A 16,973-nucleotide genomic window follows, 5' to 3' on the forward strand; every position below is an offset into this window, starting at 1 on the left:
ATTACGTTTACATTTCAAAGTTTCAGAGCTTCAGTGTGTTTGAAACTAAATCTAAAGGAAAAGTCCTGCAGCTGAAGCTGGGAACAGCCTCAATCACATGGCTGCAGATCAGGGGGTGTTGTGATGCTCACTACATTAACAGCTTGTTAAAATGACGACTAAATGAGGCAAAGTGAATTATCTTTATTTGGAAAATGAATGAACAAAGACTGTGACACAAAACAGACTGTGAGCATATAAAAAATGAAATATAAAAATAGAAATTTCATTATAAAAATAGCAGAGAAACATTTAGTATAAATAAAGTATAAGTAATAAAGTATCAGGTTTCACACATTTCAGTAAATAACAACTTGACGTCATGACTTAAAGTCAAATGTTCGTTATCATTGTTGCTGTTGATCAAACCTCGAGTTAATCAGCAGCTCTCTCTCTCTCTTTATTGTCAACCTCACTCTAACAACATTCACAAAGCTACACATGAGCAAATTAACAAGTGAAAAAACTAATGTTATTAGAGCAAAGCTGTTTAGAGCAAAGCTCCCAAATAAATACTGAATTAATAAGAGTAATAATATTATTGATAAGAGCATTTTAACATAGACCCGTTGAACAATGTTCCTGAACATTATGCAGCAAGTGAAGAGACGACAGCAGCACGTTCAGACTTGCATGTTGGGGTTTTGCCTGCTGCTTGTTTTCCAGACGAGTCCCTGATCCTCAGGCTGAACGAGGTCAGAGTAGATGCTCTATTTGAATCTGGTCTTAGATATATAGTTCCGACTAATGTAAACCTGTAAGAGCACACAGGTATGTCTTGGGCTCTGGTTCCATAAAAGGCATCTTGTCATGTCAAAACCAGGTATAAAATGTTTGCGTTTCACAGAAACAAATGTTTCTCTTCAGATTCCAACTGAATAAAAGTTCTAAATACATTTTTTTAGATTAATGTTTGTCTCCACTGGCTTTTGTGCTTATTCTGTTGCTGGACGTTGCAGTCGACTCAGCTCATCGCTCTGTTAGCATCAACTGTATCGGAATAAATAGAATAAATAGAATATAAATAAATAAATATAAAGAACTAATTATGTTCAGTGCTGCGTTCTAACAGTACAGCCGTCTGAGCGTCCACGCCTCCACATGGTTCAGTCTGTTTCACATCCACATGTATGTCCCTGAATGCAGCGCTGATTCGGGCTTAGTGCAACGCTGCTCCAAGCCTGTAGTAGCTGTTGATGTTTCTGAGGCTGCGGATCATGTCTTGGCATAAGGTCTGGAGCTGCGTCAGCGTCAGGTGAACCGCCACCTGGACATTGTAGTCAGTATCAAGATGACTGACAAGGTCGGAGCTAGAGTTCTGATCCAAGCCACTGGTATCACTAAGATGTGCCGCCTCCTTCATCTGAAACCCAGTCACCAGTAAGCAAAGCAACACGAGCAATCAGTAGCAGCTCAGCAGCGACAGGATGTTACCTTGTCGATGCGTAGCTTCAGGTCTCTGAGGTCGCTGTTCAAGTTGCTGAGCCCACTGAGTTTTCCCGACAGAACCGAGACCAGACTCTGATGCAGCTGGATTCCAGCCAACATATGACTCATACACATGTCCTGCAGGGGGTGACACACAAACATGTCCCAACTGAAGAGTCAAAGTCAGACCCGCTTCAAAGTACCCTCCTACTCCAAATTAATCCCCCCAGGTTAACCCCCATACCCCCCCCCCCCCCACCAGGTTACCCTTCTCCTCCAGATTACAGAGTATCTCCATGTGCAGCACCTAGGTGACCCCCCCTCTAGATTAACCCCCCACCTCCAGGTTACCCATGGGCCCCTTCTGCATGTGATCTAACCAGTGTGAAGTTGGGTGACAGCGGTTCGATGGTGGGCGGGTTGGGAATGTCCAACTCCTTCCGCATCCTGTCCAGGTCTGTGCTCTGACTGGGGGGGGTGAGGGTCAAACCCTGGGAAAAACAGGAAGCTGTGAAAACACGTGAAGAAGACGATGACAGACAGCAGATCAGACAGGAGCTTTACTGGAATGGTGGCGGTGGTCTCCAGGACTTTGTCCAGCACCATCTTGGTTTGCTCCACGGCCTTTTTGAGGCCCTGATTCTGGGGGGAAGCCGGTGCTGTTAGAACCAACGCTGGCAAGAACCAGTTGAACAGAACTAAGACTGGAGGGACAACAAACAGAAACTCAGTGACTCTGCCAGGAAACATTAAAGACATGGATTTGTTCATTGACATGATTAACACCTGAACAAAAACGTGAATGAATGATAGACTCTTTCTCTCTTTCCAGATCATGAAGTTAGTGTGATCCAGTGTAACCAAAGGCCGCCAGTGTAGCTACTTGCTGCTTCTCATATTATTACAGTATAGTTACAGTATGTTCATTGTGAATCTGCAGCGCTCAGCTGAGCTTAGTTTTGGCAGCAGTGAGCCGAATGTCCGTGTCTCTGGCGGCACCTGACCCCCACAGCTGACCAGCGCCAGGTGGGTCCAGCTGCGGGTTCGTTCCTGCAGACCTAAGCCGTGGAGCTCTTACCGGGCAGAGGGTTCATGTCTGTCAAGGCGGCTGCGCGTCTCTCTGGGTCGGGGTCCGTCCGCCGGTCAACTCGCTGCGGTCGCTTTGGGCTTCCATTTACAGCACGTTGGAATATTTATGTGGCTCCTGTGGGTAATTCCCGTTTACGAAACACAAATCAAGCTCAGAGTCATCCTGAGTGACGAAGCTCGGGAAAAGCTCGTTGCATCACACGGCGGAGCTGACATGCGAAGACCTGCAGGGTCACCTGGGCCGGTGAGCCACGTGACGCCGAGACTGCGGAAGCGCAACAACGAGCGCGCGACTTCCTCAGCTCCCATTACACAGACCAACACATACAAATATATCTATATGTACATATATACATACTATATGTGTGTATATAAATAGAACTCGATTACACGTGTGTGTGTGTGTGTGTGTGTGTGTGTGTGTGTGTGTGTGTGTGTGTGTGTGTGTGTGTGTGTGTGTGTGTGTGTGTGTGTGTGTGTGTGTGTGTAATATATATATCCATCCATCCATCCATTTTCTTAACCGCTTACTCCCTAGTGTGGGGTCACGGGGGTGCTGGAGCCTATCCCAGCTGGCTACGGGCGAGAGGCAGGGTCCACCCTGGACAGGTCGCAAGTCCATCGCAGGGCAACACATAGACAGACAACCATTCACTCACACACTCACACCTACGGGCAATGGAGAGAGGCCAATCAACCTAATGCACGTCTTTGGACTGTGGGAGGAAGCCGGAGAACCCGGAGAGGTAATATATATACTATTTTAAAAATCTATTGTCATTACATTTCATTATTGTTGCCTCATTTTTGTGACACATTTCCCATGTAAAGCTCGGTGTTGACGTTCCCAGGCTAATGGCTATTGACAGAAAGAAACAGCGTGTGTTAATCATCCACCACCTCTTCCTTCCTCTTTTCTATGTGTTGTCAGGTTTCAGTCTCTTGTTCCCTTTAAGAAATCTTGGAAAAGTGTGAGTCAGAAAAAAACACGCTGTGATTTACTTCCTCAGAGGTAACTGAGTAATTGGGTTCTGTGCTGATGGTCAAATCTCATCAGTCTATGTACAATAAAAAAAAACACAATTGAGGAAATAAATGAGCGCTGATTGAACTGTTAACGTTTCTACAGATGATCTACTGGCAGAACAGAAGAGATGAGTCAGTTTTATGTGACTAAGCTTCTCAGTGCATTTTGTAAATAAATTGTACAATTTCTTCCCCCTCTGTACGGGTCGACCTGCTGATCCACTGGAGTAAATCAGTAGCCAATCCACCTAGGACAATTCTTTATACACTTGCATAATATAACTTATCTATACTGTGTATCTGTGTAACATTATGTAATACAGTACACACACAGTCGTCTTTCTGTTGTTTTGTTGTGGTTCTCATTAGTTCCCTTTCTATCTGTGAGAGTAATCACAGTTATCTCCCTCTGGGATTAATACTCGTTGAAACGTGACAATAAATAGTTACATAGTAATAATAAAAAAAACAAAAATTTCGGAGGAAGCAAAAGAGATCACAACTGGTGTAAAACAAAAGAAAAATGCCAAGTTCAGAGTAATGTAACCCTTATTTAGCGCTGTTAATAGCACTCTCTATCTTTTCTGGCTGCATATGAAGTGGGCTACAAGTTTCTTTAGTTGTGGAACTTAATTATCCAACACGGCAAGACAGTCAAACACAGTACACTTCAACATCAGGCGTATCACACCTAACCTGTCTCCCCTGTCAACAAGGTAATGTAGGAACTAATGTTGTGAACAAATGACAATGCCAAGCAACTTAATTACCATGTTTTACAATATATAAAATAAAGAAATACTAAAGGTATTTAACTAAAGTTACAGTAACATCAAAAGTAAAAGTCAACCTCCTGGAAGGTTGTGCTGTTGTCAGACGGATCCGACATGGCTTTAAGTGAGATGGAAGTGAATAAATTAGTAAAATGAAGTTGTCATGGCAACAACATTTACTACGGTGGGAGAATGATGGATTGGCTCATTATGAACAAGTATAAAACGCAATGAACCAGAGCAGGTAAGCTCATTATTCCTAGTTCTGAAGGGATAGTTGGACCAGAGACTGGCCACAGACAGGATGGTTGAATCAGGGGCTGGACACAGGATGATTGGACCAGAGACTGGACACAGACAGGGTGGTTGGACCAGGGACTGGACACCCGGCAGGATGGTTGGACCAGAGACTGGACACAGACAGGATGGTTGGACCAGGGACTGAACACAGGCGGGATGGTTGGACCAGAGACTGGACAGAAGCAAGGATGGGGGCTGGGTCCTTCCTGAAGTCCACTGTCATCTTCACTGTCTTCAGAGCATTGAGCTCCAGGTTGTTAGCGCCGTACCATGACACCAGACTGGCTATCTCACTAGGTCGACTCATCTCCATTAGAGATGAAGCCGACGAGGGTGGTGTCGTCAGCAAACTTCAGGAGTTTGACAGACCGGTGTCCAGATGTGCAGAAGTTTATATACAGGGAGAATAACGGGAGAAAGAACACAGCCTTGGGGGGATCCGATGCTGATGGTCCGGGAATCAGAGAAAAGCTTCCCCAGCCTCACATACTAACTAGTTTTCAGTACAACAAATGAATACTATGCAATACTGAGTCTTGTATATGTCATCAAATGAGGTGTGGATAAGCCATTGTCATATTTACTGATGACTCTGTGCTGACATTGTGGCTTTTTCTACAACATCTGCTAATTGGGAGGTGTGTGGGGGGGAGGGAGTGAGGAGCACAGGAAAGGAACAACCAAACACACCTCCAGCTTCACAGATCAACAAAACAATAGTTATGAATGTTATGAATAAAAGAAACGTATGAATGAAATCTTATTTTAATACAAAGCCTTCCCAGAATGTACTTGGTCAAAGCTCATTTTTGCTTTGTGTCGTATATAAACAGGTTTCAGCCCCTGATGGAGGAGAAAACCTTAAACATCGACTTTACATTATTCTGTGCTTTTCCACTGAATTCTTTGCAGCCGATCACTTCTCGGCTCACACAGTGACGTGTTTCCAGATGGATGAGCTCAGGAAGAAGAGGCTGCTGGCAAACAATGACACAGGGCTCATTTAGAGGGGAGCCAATGAAAAATAGAGGAATTTACATCTGCCAAAGGTCATTCGCGTGTGAAGCAGGACCTCTTTGTATTTAATGACACCGTTGTCCTGGAAACCGCCTTGGACTTGGCTTTGAAGCCTCCACACCCCAACATGCGATGGTGTTCCATGAGCCTCTGGTTCTGTGGTTTATGGGAGGGTCGTGGTCTGTGTGTTTGTAAACCTAAAGCAGCAGCTGTGTTGTCCTTCCTCCGCATGTTTAACTCAACAGTAACATCAGCTGGATCACAACAGCGATGTCATCAAACCGCAAGAAACAGCTGCTGCTTCAGGACCAAACGATGAGCGTGGATTTTCTAAACTTGTACATGTGACAGTAAAGAACTGTTACTGTTTGAACAGAGCTTGAGGTAAAGCTAAACCTTGTATTTTCGGGGTAAGGACTGGGGTCTGCTTCTTTGATTGAACTCTGCATTGTCTTTACGCAGCATCAAAAACTACACCCAAGGAAGACAGGAGTTGAGTCCTGGTGGCAATAAAGAGCCTGCAAGCACAACAACAGCTGCGATGGTTTCATGTGCACAGTTCTAAGTACCTGAGTGTTTACCTGAACCTTAAACTGGACTGGACTGACTACACTGATAGACGCCTCCACCTTTTGAGAAGACTGGTGTCCTTTCAGTGTGCACGCCCATGTTAAGCATTTTCTACGAAGTAGTGGTAGGCTGTTATCCACTACGCTGTGGTCTGCAGAGGTGGACGCAGGAAAAAACTGAACCAGCTGGTGAGGAATGCCAACTCTGTCCCCGACTGTCCACTGGACTCTGGAGGAGGATGTTGACCAAGCTGACATCCATTGTGGACAATCTCTCTCATCCACTGAATCTGCAGTTTAAATGCAGTTTACAGACATTTTATGAACTGTACTGTGAGGAAACGGAAGTACATTCTTATTAGTCCCATAGTAAGGAGGTTTTCAACAAATTGTTTTACTCAAAGACACACTTGGTGAAATTAGACTTTGGTAATTTCCCTCTGTGGGATAAATAAAGTTTACCTTATTTTTGAATGAGACCAAGACCAATTTACCGCCCATGCAACCCAAAAAGTCAGAGAGTGCTGCTGAGCTGTTGTCTTAAGTTTGCTAAGGCCTTTTGACAAAAACAACTCAAAGACTTGAACCTGGCACAGCAAAGAAAGTACAGCCTAAAGGCTCCACAGCTTCTAGCCTAACTACTAGAGCAGTCAAACCTTTACTCAGTCACCTCCTCTTATACTTCTCCAGACCTGTTTCACATAGTTCCAAAGCAAGGAGCTTCCCAGAAAGACTTTGTCTATCACAAAACATGGGTGAGGTTTGGAGTCAGGCCTGTGTGCCTCAGACTACATTACCCAGAAACCCACAGAAACAAGTGTGTATAAACAAAGTTTGAGTTTATTGGCCTGTGAGTGACAGTTAAGAGATCTGCAGGGATTACACAGCAGAGATGAACAACTGGGGGGAGCGGGATTATGGGTAATAACTGATCTATTAACAGCACAGTGAAGATGAGCACACGAGAAGTCAGCGAGAGGATCATGGGAAGCTGTCGTCATCATCTTCAGCCATTTCTTTGGCAAATTCCAAATCCTGTTGCTCACGTTCACGGCGTTCCTGGACGCATCACACAAACAAAGAAAATAAAAAGAGATCAGAGTTCACAGCGATGGGAAAGTGACATATCGCCAGTAGAATGGTTGCATTAGATATCTAATCAAACACTGTTCCTGTTGGAGCTTGAATCCTGAAAAAATAGTGATGCATCAAAATAATACGTTTGAATGCTGAGCTTTGTCACATCTCCCATTCCAATGATGGAAGCTTCCCACAGAAACAATGCCATGCAATGTAGCTTAATGCTGTGCAACATGCAACACGGTTCTCTAGAAATCAGAGGTTCAGTAACTGAGCTCCAACCACAACTGACACCTACTGTCCCTTTGCTTCAGATGCAGTTACACATCACTGAACAGCTGCTCAACACTAACCTTCACTTTTAATACATTCAGTATTGTGTCACAATTGATCTTGTGAGTGAACAAGCTGCCCTGCCTGGATAAGGACACGTTGCCATCACAACTGATCACAGCATCAGGCCACTTTGATGCGTTTTACCTCTGCTGACTCCAGGTCTTTGTTGTAGGCTTTAGGAGGGAACCTCATGGCCTGTAGAACGAAACAGACAGACATGAGACTGAGATTAAAGGTTGCCCATGTGGAGCCTGGTTCATTCCTTTATAAAAAAGGACTTTTGCTTCTCCACTATAAACACCTAGCAATTTATCATTAATTATCTATCTAGAATTAGTTGTGTATTATTTGTGTAAGGGCTTAAGTGTTTAAGGGGGATCTGGTGCAACGTAAAAAAACTGAATTGAACAGAATTGGATTAACATGAAATGATTATTTAATGTAAAAGACGTTTCCTCCAACTCTGAACCAAATCAGTTACCTCTAAACTCTTTATTCAAGTGCTTCACCCCCTTTTAACAAGGAAATGTCTCGGTTCGGACAGCAGTATTTATCACCAGGTCACACGAAAGCTGGTACCTTGACGGACATGTTGTGTATGTCCAGGCAGAAGGAGATTCTCTGGTGAAAAGCCAGCTGGGGCTCTCTAGTCCCATAGATGTCCATGGTCTCCTTGGACTGGACGAAGCCCTTCTCGTGGTTGATGCTGGCCTCGATCACTCCGTCGCGGATTGCCTGAAGCACACACACGCTTCTTCAAGTAACGGGTCAACACCACCTCACACTGTATCTTGCTTCTTGTGTCATTTCAACACTAGTAAATGTTTGTGTGCAGCCTTTGTGAGCATGTTGTACATGTGTGCTACCCTCCCAACAACTGGAATTGGGCTGGGAGAAGCAGCCAGACAACACAGATTTATCAAGAGGAGCCCCGCGTCAGTGCACAGCAACAAATATTGGTTTTATACTTGGTCAACAGCACCTTAGACAGCTGTGACGTAATGATCTGAGCACACAGATTTCATGCTGTGCTTAATCTGTGCACAGATTTCATATAAACCATTACTTGTCTATTAATCGGGCACTCAGCACATGTTCTAAATGAACAACCTGTAAAACTGGTCTTTGAACAACTCAAGGGCTCAGTTAACCACACTGAGCTGCAATTGTTTTTGGGTTTAAAACAAGTTTTCTCAGAGAATGCGAAAAAGGAAACACAGTCACAGTAGAACCAGTGAAAGTGAGCTGTCAATCACAGAGTGTCTATAAGACTGAAGCGTATTAATGGAGACCATCAATCACCAACTGACAGACAGAAGCAGCACGGACTGAGTTACCAGTGTTCTGGGCTCTGTCTTCAGACCAGAACAAAGAGAGCTTGATCCTTTTTATTCTTGAATTTTTCCTACAATAACTATTGAATGCTGAAATCCATTCAGCATTTCCAAACATCTCATACAGTCACAGTGGCATCTACTGATAAGCTCCTGCTCTAACTTTGGACAAAGTAAATTATTGTTATCTTAACAGTGAAGCTGATAACCAACTACTTCAAACCTTCAACAGCTGTCAAATTGTGACCGATCAGATTCTTAAATCAGCACTGAGTCTAGAAGCGAGCGAGTTGTTCATACAACTAAATAGCGGTTTTATGGTTACCTTGGCAACAATGAACTCTGCATCCTCTGGGCTGTCGAGTTGCAGCTTCTGAGCGATGTCCGCCAGAGAGATACGAGAGTAAGACAGGCTGATCATACGTACACCTAAACACAAACATGAGGTATTTAACGTGTGGCAAGTTGGAAACAGACCAAAAAAACCTCCTGCACTACTCGCACCGGTTTTGATGACGTTGTGTCTCAGGCGGATGATGAGCGTGTACGTTCCATCTGTCTGAAACTTCTCCCCAAACTGCTCCAGCACCTGGTTAAACTTGGCCAAGTTACCAGTCCTCACCGCTACACAAAGAATAACATCAGTGTGCTAGTTACTATATCGCAAATGTTTTAAACAAAAACTTATGGTGATTAGAACAATGACATTCACATATCAAATAATGTCACAGCACAGTGACATGGAAACAGCTTAAGACGGCCAAGCAGAGTAAATACTATATAAATCAGTTGAGTCCAAAGCTGGATTATCAATAAAAATGGGGCTAAAGTCAAATTTTCATACGTCAGAGTCCACAGAAGTGTGGTTGTGTATATATAAATACTGACCCTGTGTCAGCAGAAAGTACGGCATCAGGGACCTTTTGAGTGACGGCTGTCTGAACTGCAGTCTGTCGGGAATCTCCCCCAACAACAGCTCCACCACAATCAACAGTTTATGAACCTAAAACCAAACATGTTTGATGTTATCAGCTGAGACAAAAAGAACCCACCAGTGTGTCAGCATGTACAGACCGTCTGTTTGAAGCCCACTGCTGTGTGCTGTGGAGCCTTCCTCAGTGCATTGGTCAGAGTCCTGCGAGCCTCCGAGTACTCCAGCTGAATCGCCTTAATGCGACCTGATGTCACACACATACATATGATGGTGACCACACAGAATCAATCATGTTATAGAGGCACTCTATAAATAAAATTGAAGTAAAGCTCACCTGTGTAATAAAGGTATCTGGCCCACTCATTGTTATTGGCCACTTCTGGAAACACTGATTTAGACACCAGCTTCTCAGCCTGGTCGTACAGGTTGAAGTGCAGATAGTTCCTCAGCAGCAGGTTAAGAAGAACAGCCTGACCATCAGCATCATGACGAAGAGTGGCCGTACGGAGACGAGTGTGGAGGAAGCTGAGAAGTAGCAAAGGGACATGGCTGTTAAAGCCAGGTCATGCACCAACATGTGTCTGTCACTAGAGTTGAACTTCTCCACAAATTAGTCCAAGTCCTGGCACCACAGGGCCAGTGTGACCCACACTCCCCTCCCTTTAACAGAACACTTTAATAACCTAATCTACTGTAAACAGTACAAACCTGTGTGTTAGTGTGTACCTGCGTATGGTGTCAAACTGGCTGAGGAATTCGTATACTCTGGCGTGGTAATAATAACACTTAGCAGCTACCAGATCCAGAGCTCTGCGGTTCTTAGAGCTGATCTTCTGCAGGAGGTCGTCTGACACTTTCTGAGCCTAGGGGAAAAAAGGTTAATGAGAACAAAGAATGAATTTTATCATCATGAAACCAATCATCAAACTTAAAAGTTAGAAACTTCTTTCTATCTTATATCTTTAGGAAATTTGTAGCCAGGTTTTAAAGGACTTCAAACCACTGAACATATAGTCCAGTCAGTTTCATACATACAGATAAGGAGGTTTGATGTGTAACATTAGACAACTACGAAATGATTTTTATTTCATATATTCCTATTACTGTTGTTCACATTTTATTTTAGAGGGAATATTGGTAAATCATTACTTCACAGTTCACACAGATACCAACAAATCAGTGTTTATCTCTGAATTTTTAAAAAGCAAAAATCACACTGTGATACTGTGAGACTGTAAAGGCACACCTCTTTGTATCTCTTGTTGTTGGTCAGGTGAACCACCAGCAGCAGCTGCAGGTAAGCCTCAACCTCTGGCAGCAGAGGTACAGACGCTGCTTTGCCTGTCCTCGGACGGAACAAGACATCTCCATTTGTCATCTCCATTGGCTGAGGTGAGAGAGATGGAAGACGTCAACACTGACTGAAATCTCTTTGCAATCAATCCAGATCAGATCAATCAAGTTTTCTAATTTCCCACAGGCTTAACATTTTGATTTGTCAAATGTCTTTACTTGCAAAGTTATTAAAATCCTCACCAATACATGTCAACTAATAAAAAGACATATTAGAAAACAGCTGAACCAGTATCTTATTTTTGAAGTAAGACTCAGATTAAACAGAAAATGCATAGATCAAGTTGCTGCTCACCTCTTCCAGGAAGCCCAAGAGAAAGTCTCTGGTGCTGGTGTTGTTGGTGAAGAAGCCACAAATGGCCTTATGCAGCACATTGGTGTTGAGGCGACGGCTGGTGGATGGTAATGCTCGCAAAGCACGAAGAACAAACCGAGGCTCCTTTCCCGACACAGCTTTCTCTATCTGCTTCACATGTTCCTTAATGTCTGCCAAGAAAAATGACACGACTCACACAGAGCTTCCTTAGACAAGTCACATTTTACATCCAGTTATTTTTACATGAATTATGACCCGCTTCCACTTCAGACTTAAAAATATTCATCCCATCTCGAGAATGTCCATGTTAATCTAGTCCCGAATAAACAGACGTAAACAGGACTCTGACTCGTGTGACGCGACTGTTTGCTGAGACGCTCGGAGCAAATGTTTACACCATTATTTAAATGTCTGAATAATTGGATCGTTCGGGAGTTTGATATAACGGTTACTTCACACAGTATTAAACCCCAAACCAATATTTGGCACTATCTTCCAAACAACGGAAAAGCTTCCTCGTTGCAGATAGCTAACCAGCTAGCAGTTATGCTAATAGGCTAACATTAGCTTTCTTCACAGCGGAGCCCGGTGAATCGGCTACACCAAAGTCTGTCAAAGACCTACTTGCTTTTCCACGTGTGGCTTACCGTCCAGGGTGACGCTGTCCAGCTCTTTGGGCTGTTTAGTAGTACTCGCCTCCTCCTCCGGCATCTCCACGTCCTGCGGCTGCGGGCCCGAATCTTTCGGCTTCTCGGCTTTAGAGTCCCGGCCCCCCGCTTTGTCCCGCCGCTTGGCCGCTGTCTCCTTCATTTCTTCTGGAAGGTCAAACCACAGACAGAGCGTGGAAACAATATCCTCCGTAGGTTTCAATAGCTAAATGGACCTAGTTTAATCTGCGGTGTCACCGACACTTGTTCCAAGATGTTTCTACAATGACTGGCAACTATTTTAAACCGCGGGGGATTGTGGGAAAGGTATATAAACCGATTGCAGACAAGGCGATCAGACTAAGTTAATAGATAACACATCTTCTGCTTTGGTGGGAAAAGCAAACTGTTGAAATGTACACGGACCATCGATAATAAATCTGAGTTCTTCTCATGGTGCAACGAACCAGTGTTCAGTTATGTGATCGAATGATCTGACTTGATGGGTTTTCCTGTCAAAGTTTCTCAGTGTTGCATCTTTGAAATCTGCTGTAACACTGTAAAACACCCGTTTACACAGAAAAACACAGAAAACTGATAACCACAGGACAATTTACAGCCATTTATCGTTTGGTGCACGATAAAATACAGGCCAAGGCCTCTGTGTTGTTGAAAAATTATGTGTGTCGTGGGTTATATGGACATCAACATTCTGTTTATGACACTAAACATGAGATAATCAGGCAACCAACAAGCTATGCCAAATTACCTAAATTACCTAAGTAACAGCTTATGTCTTTTTGTTTATTTATTATTTTCAAACCAAAATAATTGTTTCTAATAATATATTATAACTTTAAGGAACACAAACAGAAATAGCTCAAAACTTAAACCCAGCAAAACAGTACCCTTGTTCTGATGGTAGTCTGATATGATAGTGGTGTAAGATGTCTGTCAGTGTCAGAGTCTGCATTTTATTTATACACACAAGTAAAACTGCTTTCATTGTTGGCACAGTCAAAATGTCTTGACGAAACTGTCCGGTGACACGAGAAGCTTGGCGTTAAAGAGAGACAAAACATGGACGACACAAGCAGTAGCTCACTGATGATGCTGGGAGGCAGTTACCATTGTAACAGCTCAGCTTTAATTATGTAAACAGCAACACACAACACAAACGAGAAGAACTAACTGTGATGAGTCAATGATCTGCCTTGAGGGATTCCTGTAGTTCCATGTAGTTCCAGAGGTCTTGGAGATGGTCCAGACGTCAGTGTGTGTTATAATTCAAGTAGAAGTTATTAAAGCAAATCTGTGAGTGGAAAGGTGCCTTAGTAACTCAGGATGGTCAGGGAATCCTTGGTTACTGAACACTTCTGTTTCCCATTGTTTGTTGCCAGTCAAGATCCTCGGATAGATACGTTTCCACATTTAGTGTGGAAAATCAGAGAGAGCCTTTGGGAAAGTCCTTATAGAAATCCAAGGACCTCTGCCAATGTGGAAGAAGTTCCACAGGTCACAGATAGAGACATGCTTTTTTAGCAGCTCCAATGTTTTTGTGTGGCTCAGGGGATCCTTCAACCAGGAAATCCATTTATAAATGCCCGTGAAGACATCTTTATGGTGCTTGAAAGTTGATCCAGATGTTCTTGAGTATCTTCAAGGGCACCAAATGGCCTGGCTCCTGATACAGTTCGTCCCAGTATTAACATATGGGACTTGTCTACACCTGGCGGCTCTGCAGGGACTTGAGGTACTCCATGTGGCGGCGAGCATGCTCCTGATTCTGGTGGATGTAGTAGAACAGGTAGGAGAAGAGCATGAAGAACCAGAGGAACATAGTGACCAGCATAACCACATCGATGGTTCTCCTCACAGACAGGCACAGGTCCCAGTCCTCCACCAGTATGACCACCGATATCCCAATGGTTCCTGGAACACAAACACATGGAAAAGCCAAGGCTTCACTGCTGCTGAAAAACCTAAACTTAACAATAACATTAACAGGTGATGAGTGTAAACATACCGAGGTTTGGGATGTCAGAGCTTTGACAGATGACATGAGCCAGAGACTCTGGGTCCAGGTCCAAAAGAGGCAGCGACAGCTGAGCACAAGCACAAACGTCACTTTTGCAAATCTCAGCTCTTTTATTTGTTGACAACGTATCATCAACATTTTATTATTTACAGCTTCTAACTCCAAAGACTTGCTTTTCACGGCACCTGAGCAAGTTCACTCACCTGCATCTTGCAGTCGCAGTGCCAGGGGTTGTGTGTGAGGTTGGCGAGAGCTCCCAGGTCACCAAGTGCAGCTGGGTCCAACATAGAAAGTCGATTGGAAGAAAGGTCCAAGAAGTGAAGAGAAGAAGCCAAACCACGGAAACATCCAGCTTCCAGAAAGGAGATCTGAGGAAATGAGGCATTAGTTCCCTTTGCTTTCTATTCACTATAAATTCACTTAAACTGTAAAATTCTCTTAAAAGGTCCTGGTTCTGTACCTGGTTGTGTGACAGGTCAAGCTCAGACAGCAGGAAGAGGTCAGAGAAGGAGTCAGCTGGCAGATAGCTAAGCAGGTTTTTATCCAGATGCAGACGAATGGTGAGATTAGAGAGCCCAATGGGTACCTGAGGACGTGAGCACAGCTGAGCAGGTTAATGACCCAGGTTCATTCTCCTCACTCCTCCTTCAATTTATGATCGGAACCAGAAGCCGGTGCCTACCTGGGTCAGCCTCTGGCCGCTGCAGTGGACCGTCACGCCTCCGTCTGGTGTCTCTAGGCGGTGGCAAACTTTGTTGGCTGAGACTCTGTCCCCCTGACGAGCCACGTTTAACAATGATGTGGTCATCACCAAGTTGGGCAACGGCAACAGTGGGATGAGAAGGAGAAGAAGGACGATCATCCTGAGCAGTGAAATGTCGACAGAAGAAGACGAAGGCTGCCGCAGGTTCACAGTGGTAGACATCCTGTGGAGTGGGACAGCTAGCCGACGCTTCACTGCACCACCTTCACCATCATCACCAATCGTTTGTACGTGGACCTTTGTATCAGACGTGCAGAGTAAATGAGTTCAAACCAGATGTGTGTGTGGGTCGGGTTCTCATTAAGAAGCAGACGAAAAAACAACCTATCATAAAAAATCACAAACTTTCAAGTACCACAATAAAGACTGACGCACAGAAGAGACTGTGGCCTGGAAACCTGTCTGTGAATTTAGGTCAGTGATCTGCAGCTGTTCAGTGACAGGTCAGAGGTCAGACGCTTGTTTGAACCAAAGACAGAGAATTTAGATTATTTCAGAACAAGATAAGGAAACAAAGGGCAGAAGATGAAGGAAGGAGGATCAGAGGGAGGATTATAAAAGAGATTAAAGATCAGGGATTAGGGAACAGGTGGAGGAAGAAACTGGGCTATCGACTAATGCTTTGAAAGCACTGTCACAACTCATTTGTTACTGGGAATTAAAGGAACCATAGCGAAAAGTAAAAGTACCTGTACTTCATTCAGTTTATTGATTGTGACTGTGTTTTTACTTTGTTTAGAGTTTTCTTTAGACTATTGAGTCCAAACGACACCAAGAATAAAAAGAAAGAAAAGTCAGATCATGTCTGTAATAAAACATTAGAAATGAAATCTGAACAAATTATAAATGAGGTAAAATCCATGTGTGAACGTATGCATTCAGCTATACAACAACTAAACCACTGTGTATTCCTGATATTATTATGACAAAGAGTCAATCACTGTTCACTAATGATCCAAAAAAATCTATAAAACCAATAAACAACATATAAAAGACAAGGAAGAGAGAAGTTACGTACGTGTTGATGCGCAGCAGCAGCAGCTTAGACTGACGCAGGAGAAACACAAATCTGAGACACACAAATAAATAAATAAACACAAATAAATCAATAGAAATGTGATTTCAGGAAAGTCCAAAATACAAACGTGAATTAAAATTTTTAGTTAGTTTAAAAAATATATTTTATTATCAATGATTAAATATTATTAATAGCTGAACTGATTATTAGACTTTACTTTATCAATATAAAAAAATTCCCCGTGTATCACCAGCACAATTTTACAATTCTATAGTTATTCATTTTTAATTTTATTTATCACTTTTTATTATTAAATAGAAAAAGAACAATTTAACAGGAGCGTTTTCCACGTCAGGAGTGCGAAAACAGCGATATCTGCTGGACAACACTAAAATATGACGTTTAGTTTAGTATGTTAAAAAAATTATATTAAAAATAATAAATTTGAATGTATGTATGAATCCAAAGGTGAAATGTAACTTTATTAGAAATTATAACCACAAAACGAAATAATCTTTTTAATGAAATTCACTCCATACCGTGCTTTTCTGATTTCTGATTACTTTTGTGTTTCTTTTCTGCTGAGCATTGTACTGGCAGTAACTACTACCACACTGTTGGACTTCACGCAGCTGCTGGAAAGAAATAACTTAAAGTGAAACCACTTTACTGGCAAATAAAACATACAACGGACGCTAAATCTGACATTTAGGTCACACCTTCACCGTCAGGTATTTAATTGACGGGGACAGGGGACAGTGGGTGGGGCTTTCCGAGCAAGCTGTTTCTGTTTGCAGCTGATAAAACGAAGAAGAAGAAGGAAGAGGAGGAGGAGGAGGAGGAGGAGGAGGAGGAGGAGCAGAAGTGAGAGCAGGAAGAGGAGGGGAAAGAGCAACGGAAGAGAAAACCGGGG

At 43.2% G+C, this 16,973-nt stretch overlaps 3 protein-coding genes across 4 annotated transcripts; all 3 read right to left on the reverse strand.

The window, feature by feature from the left end:
• Nucleotides 1-168: 168 nt before the first annotated feature.
• On the reverse strand, nucleotides 169-2,784 carry LOC114859856 (uncharacterized). Of its 2 annotated transcripts, XM_029157894.3 has the most exons (5): nucleotides 2,546-2,783; nucleotides 2,032-2,171; nucleotides 1,848-1,958; nucleotides 1,474-1,605; nucleotides 169-1,402 (listed from the first exon to the last, which is right to left on the reverse strand). In XM_029157894.3, the coding sequence occupies exons 1-5, from the start codon at nucleotides 2,559-2,561 to the stop codon at nucleotides 1,199-1,201; spliced, it is 603 nt and encodes a 200-aa protein (XP_029013727.1). In that variant the 5' UTR covers nucleotides 2,562-2,783; the 3' UTR covers nucleotides 169-1,198. The 2 variants fall into 2 exon arrangements, with proteins under 2 accessions (XP_029013727.1, XP_029013725.1); XM_029157892.3 differs by having other exon boundaries at nucleotides 2,032-2,784.
• A 4,279-nt stretch (nucleotides 2,785-7,063) lies between these two features.
• Nucleotides 7,064-12,546, reverse strand: psmd3 (proteasome 26S subunit, non-ATPase 3). Its single transcript, XM_029158634.3, has 12 exons — nucleotides 12,242-12,546; nucleotides 11,574-11,764; nucleotides 11,172-11,312; nucleotides 10,652-10,788; nucleotides 10,260-10,450; nucleotides 10,066-10,169; nucleotides 9,880-9,994; nucleotides 9,496-9,615; nucleotides 9,317-9,420; nucleotides 8,237-8,392; nucleotides 7,802-7,852; nucleotides 7,064-7,300 (listed from the first exon to the last, which is right to left on the reverse strand). The coding sequence occupies exons 1-12, from the start codon at nucleotides 12,402-12,404 to the stop codon at nucleotides 7,223-7,225; spliced, it is 1,551 nt and encodes a 516-aa protein (XP_029014467.1). The 5' UTR covers nucleotides 12,405-12,546; the 3' UTR covers nucleotides 7,064-7,222.
• An 803-nt stretch (nucleotides 12,547-13,349) lies between these two features.
• On the reverse strand, nucleotides 13,350-16,840 carry LOC114860286 (leucine-rich repeat-containing protein 3-like). Its single transcript, XM_041071849.2, has 7 exons — nucleotides 16,600-16,840; nucleotides 16,061-16,111; nucleotides 14,962-15,279; nucleotides 14,740-14,865; nucleotides 14,483-14,647; nucleotides 14,268-14,346; nucleotides 13,350-14,173 (listed from the first exon to the last, which is right to left on the reverse strand). Exons 3-7 carry the CDS (start codon nucleotides 15,202-15,204, stop codon nucleotides 13,965-13,967), a joined length of 822 nt encoding a protein of 273 aa, XP_040927783.1. The 5' UTR covers nucleotides 15,205-15,279; nucleotides 16,061-16,111; nucleotides 16,600-16,840; the 3' UTR covers nucleotides 13,350-13,964.
• Nucleotides 16,841-16,973: the final 133 nt, after the last annotated feature.

This window comes from Betta splendens, chromosome 8 (genome assembly GCF_900634795.4).
Source record: "Betta splendens chromosome 8, fBetSpl5.4, whole genome shotgun sequence".
In the NCBI taxonomy this organism is placed as follows: Eukaryota; Metazoa; Chordata; class Actinopteri; order Anabantiformes; family Osphronemidae; genus Betta; species Betta splendens.

Coding starts and splice junctions, on each gene's coding strand:
- LOC114859856 (XM_029157892.3), bottom strand. CDS start 2,304: ATGATCTGGAAAGAGAGAAAGAGTCTATCATTCATTCACGTTTTTGTT. Junction 1,606..1,847: donor TGTCACCCAACTTCACACTG/GTTAGATCACAT, acceptor CACCCCCTGCAG/GACATGTGTATGAGTCATAT. Junction 1,403..1,473: donor TGAAGCTACGCATCGACAAG/GTAACATCCTGT, acceptor ACTGGGTTTCAG/ATGAAGGAGGCGGCACATCT.
- psmd3 (XM_029158634.3), bottom strand. CDS start 12,404: ATGAAGGAGACAGCGGCCAAGCGGCGGGACAAAGCGGGGGGCCGGGAC. Junction 11,765..12,241: donor GGACAGCGTCACCCTGGACG/GTAAGCCACACG, acceptor TTTTCTTGGCAG/ACATTAAGGAACATGTGAAG. Junction 10,789..11,171: donor ACAACAAGAGATACAAAGAG/GTGTGCCTTTAC, acceptor TTTTTCCCCTAG/GCTCAGAAAGTGTCAGACGA.
- LOC114860286 (XM_041071849.2), bottom strand. CDS start 15,204: ATGTCTACCACTGTGAACCTGCGGCAGCCTTCGTCTTCTTCTGTCGAC. Junction 14,648..14,739: donor TTGACCTGTCACACAACCAG/GTACAGAACCAG, acceptor TCATTTCCTCAG/ATCTCCTTTCTGGAAGCTGG. Junction 14,347..14,482: donor ACTGCGACTGCAAGATGCAG/GTGAGTGAACTT, acceptor GCTTGTGCTCAG/CTGTCGCTGCCTCTTTTGGA.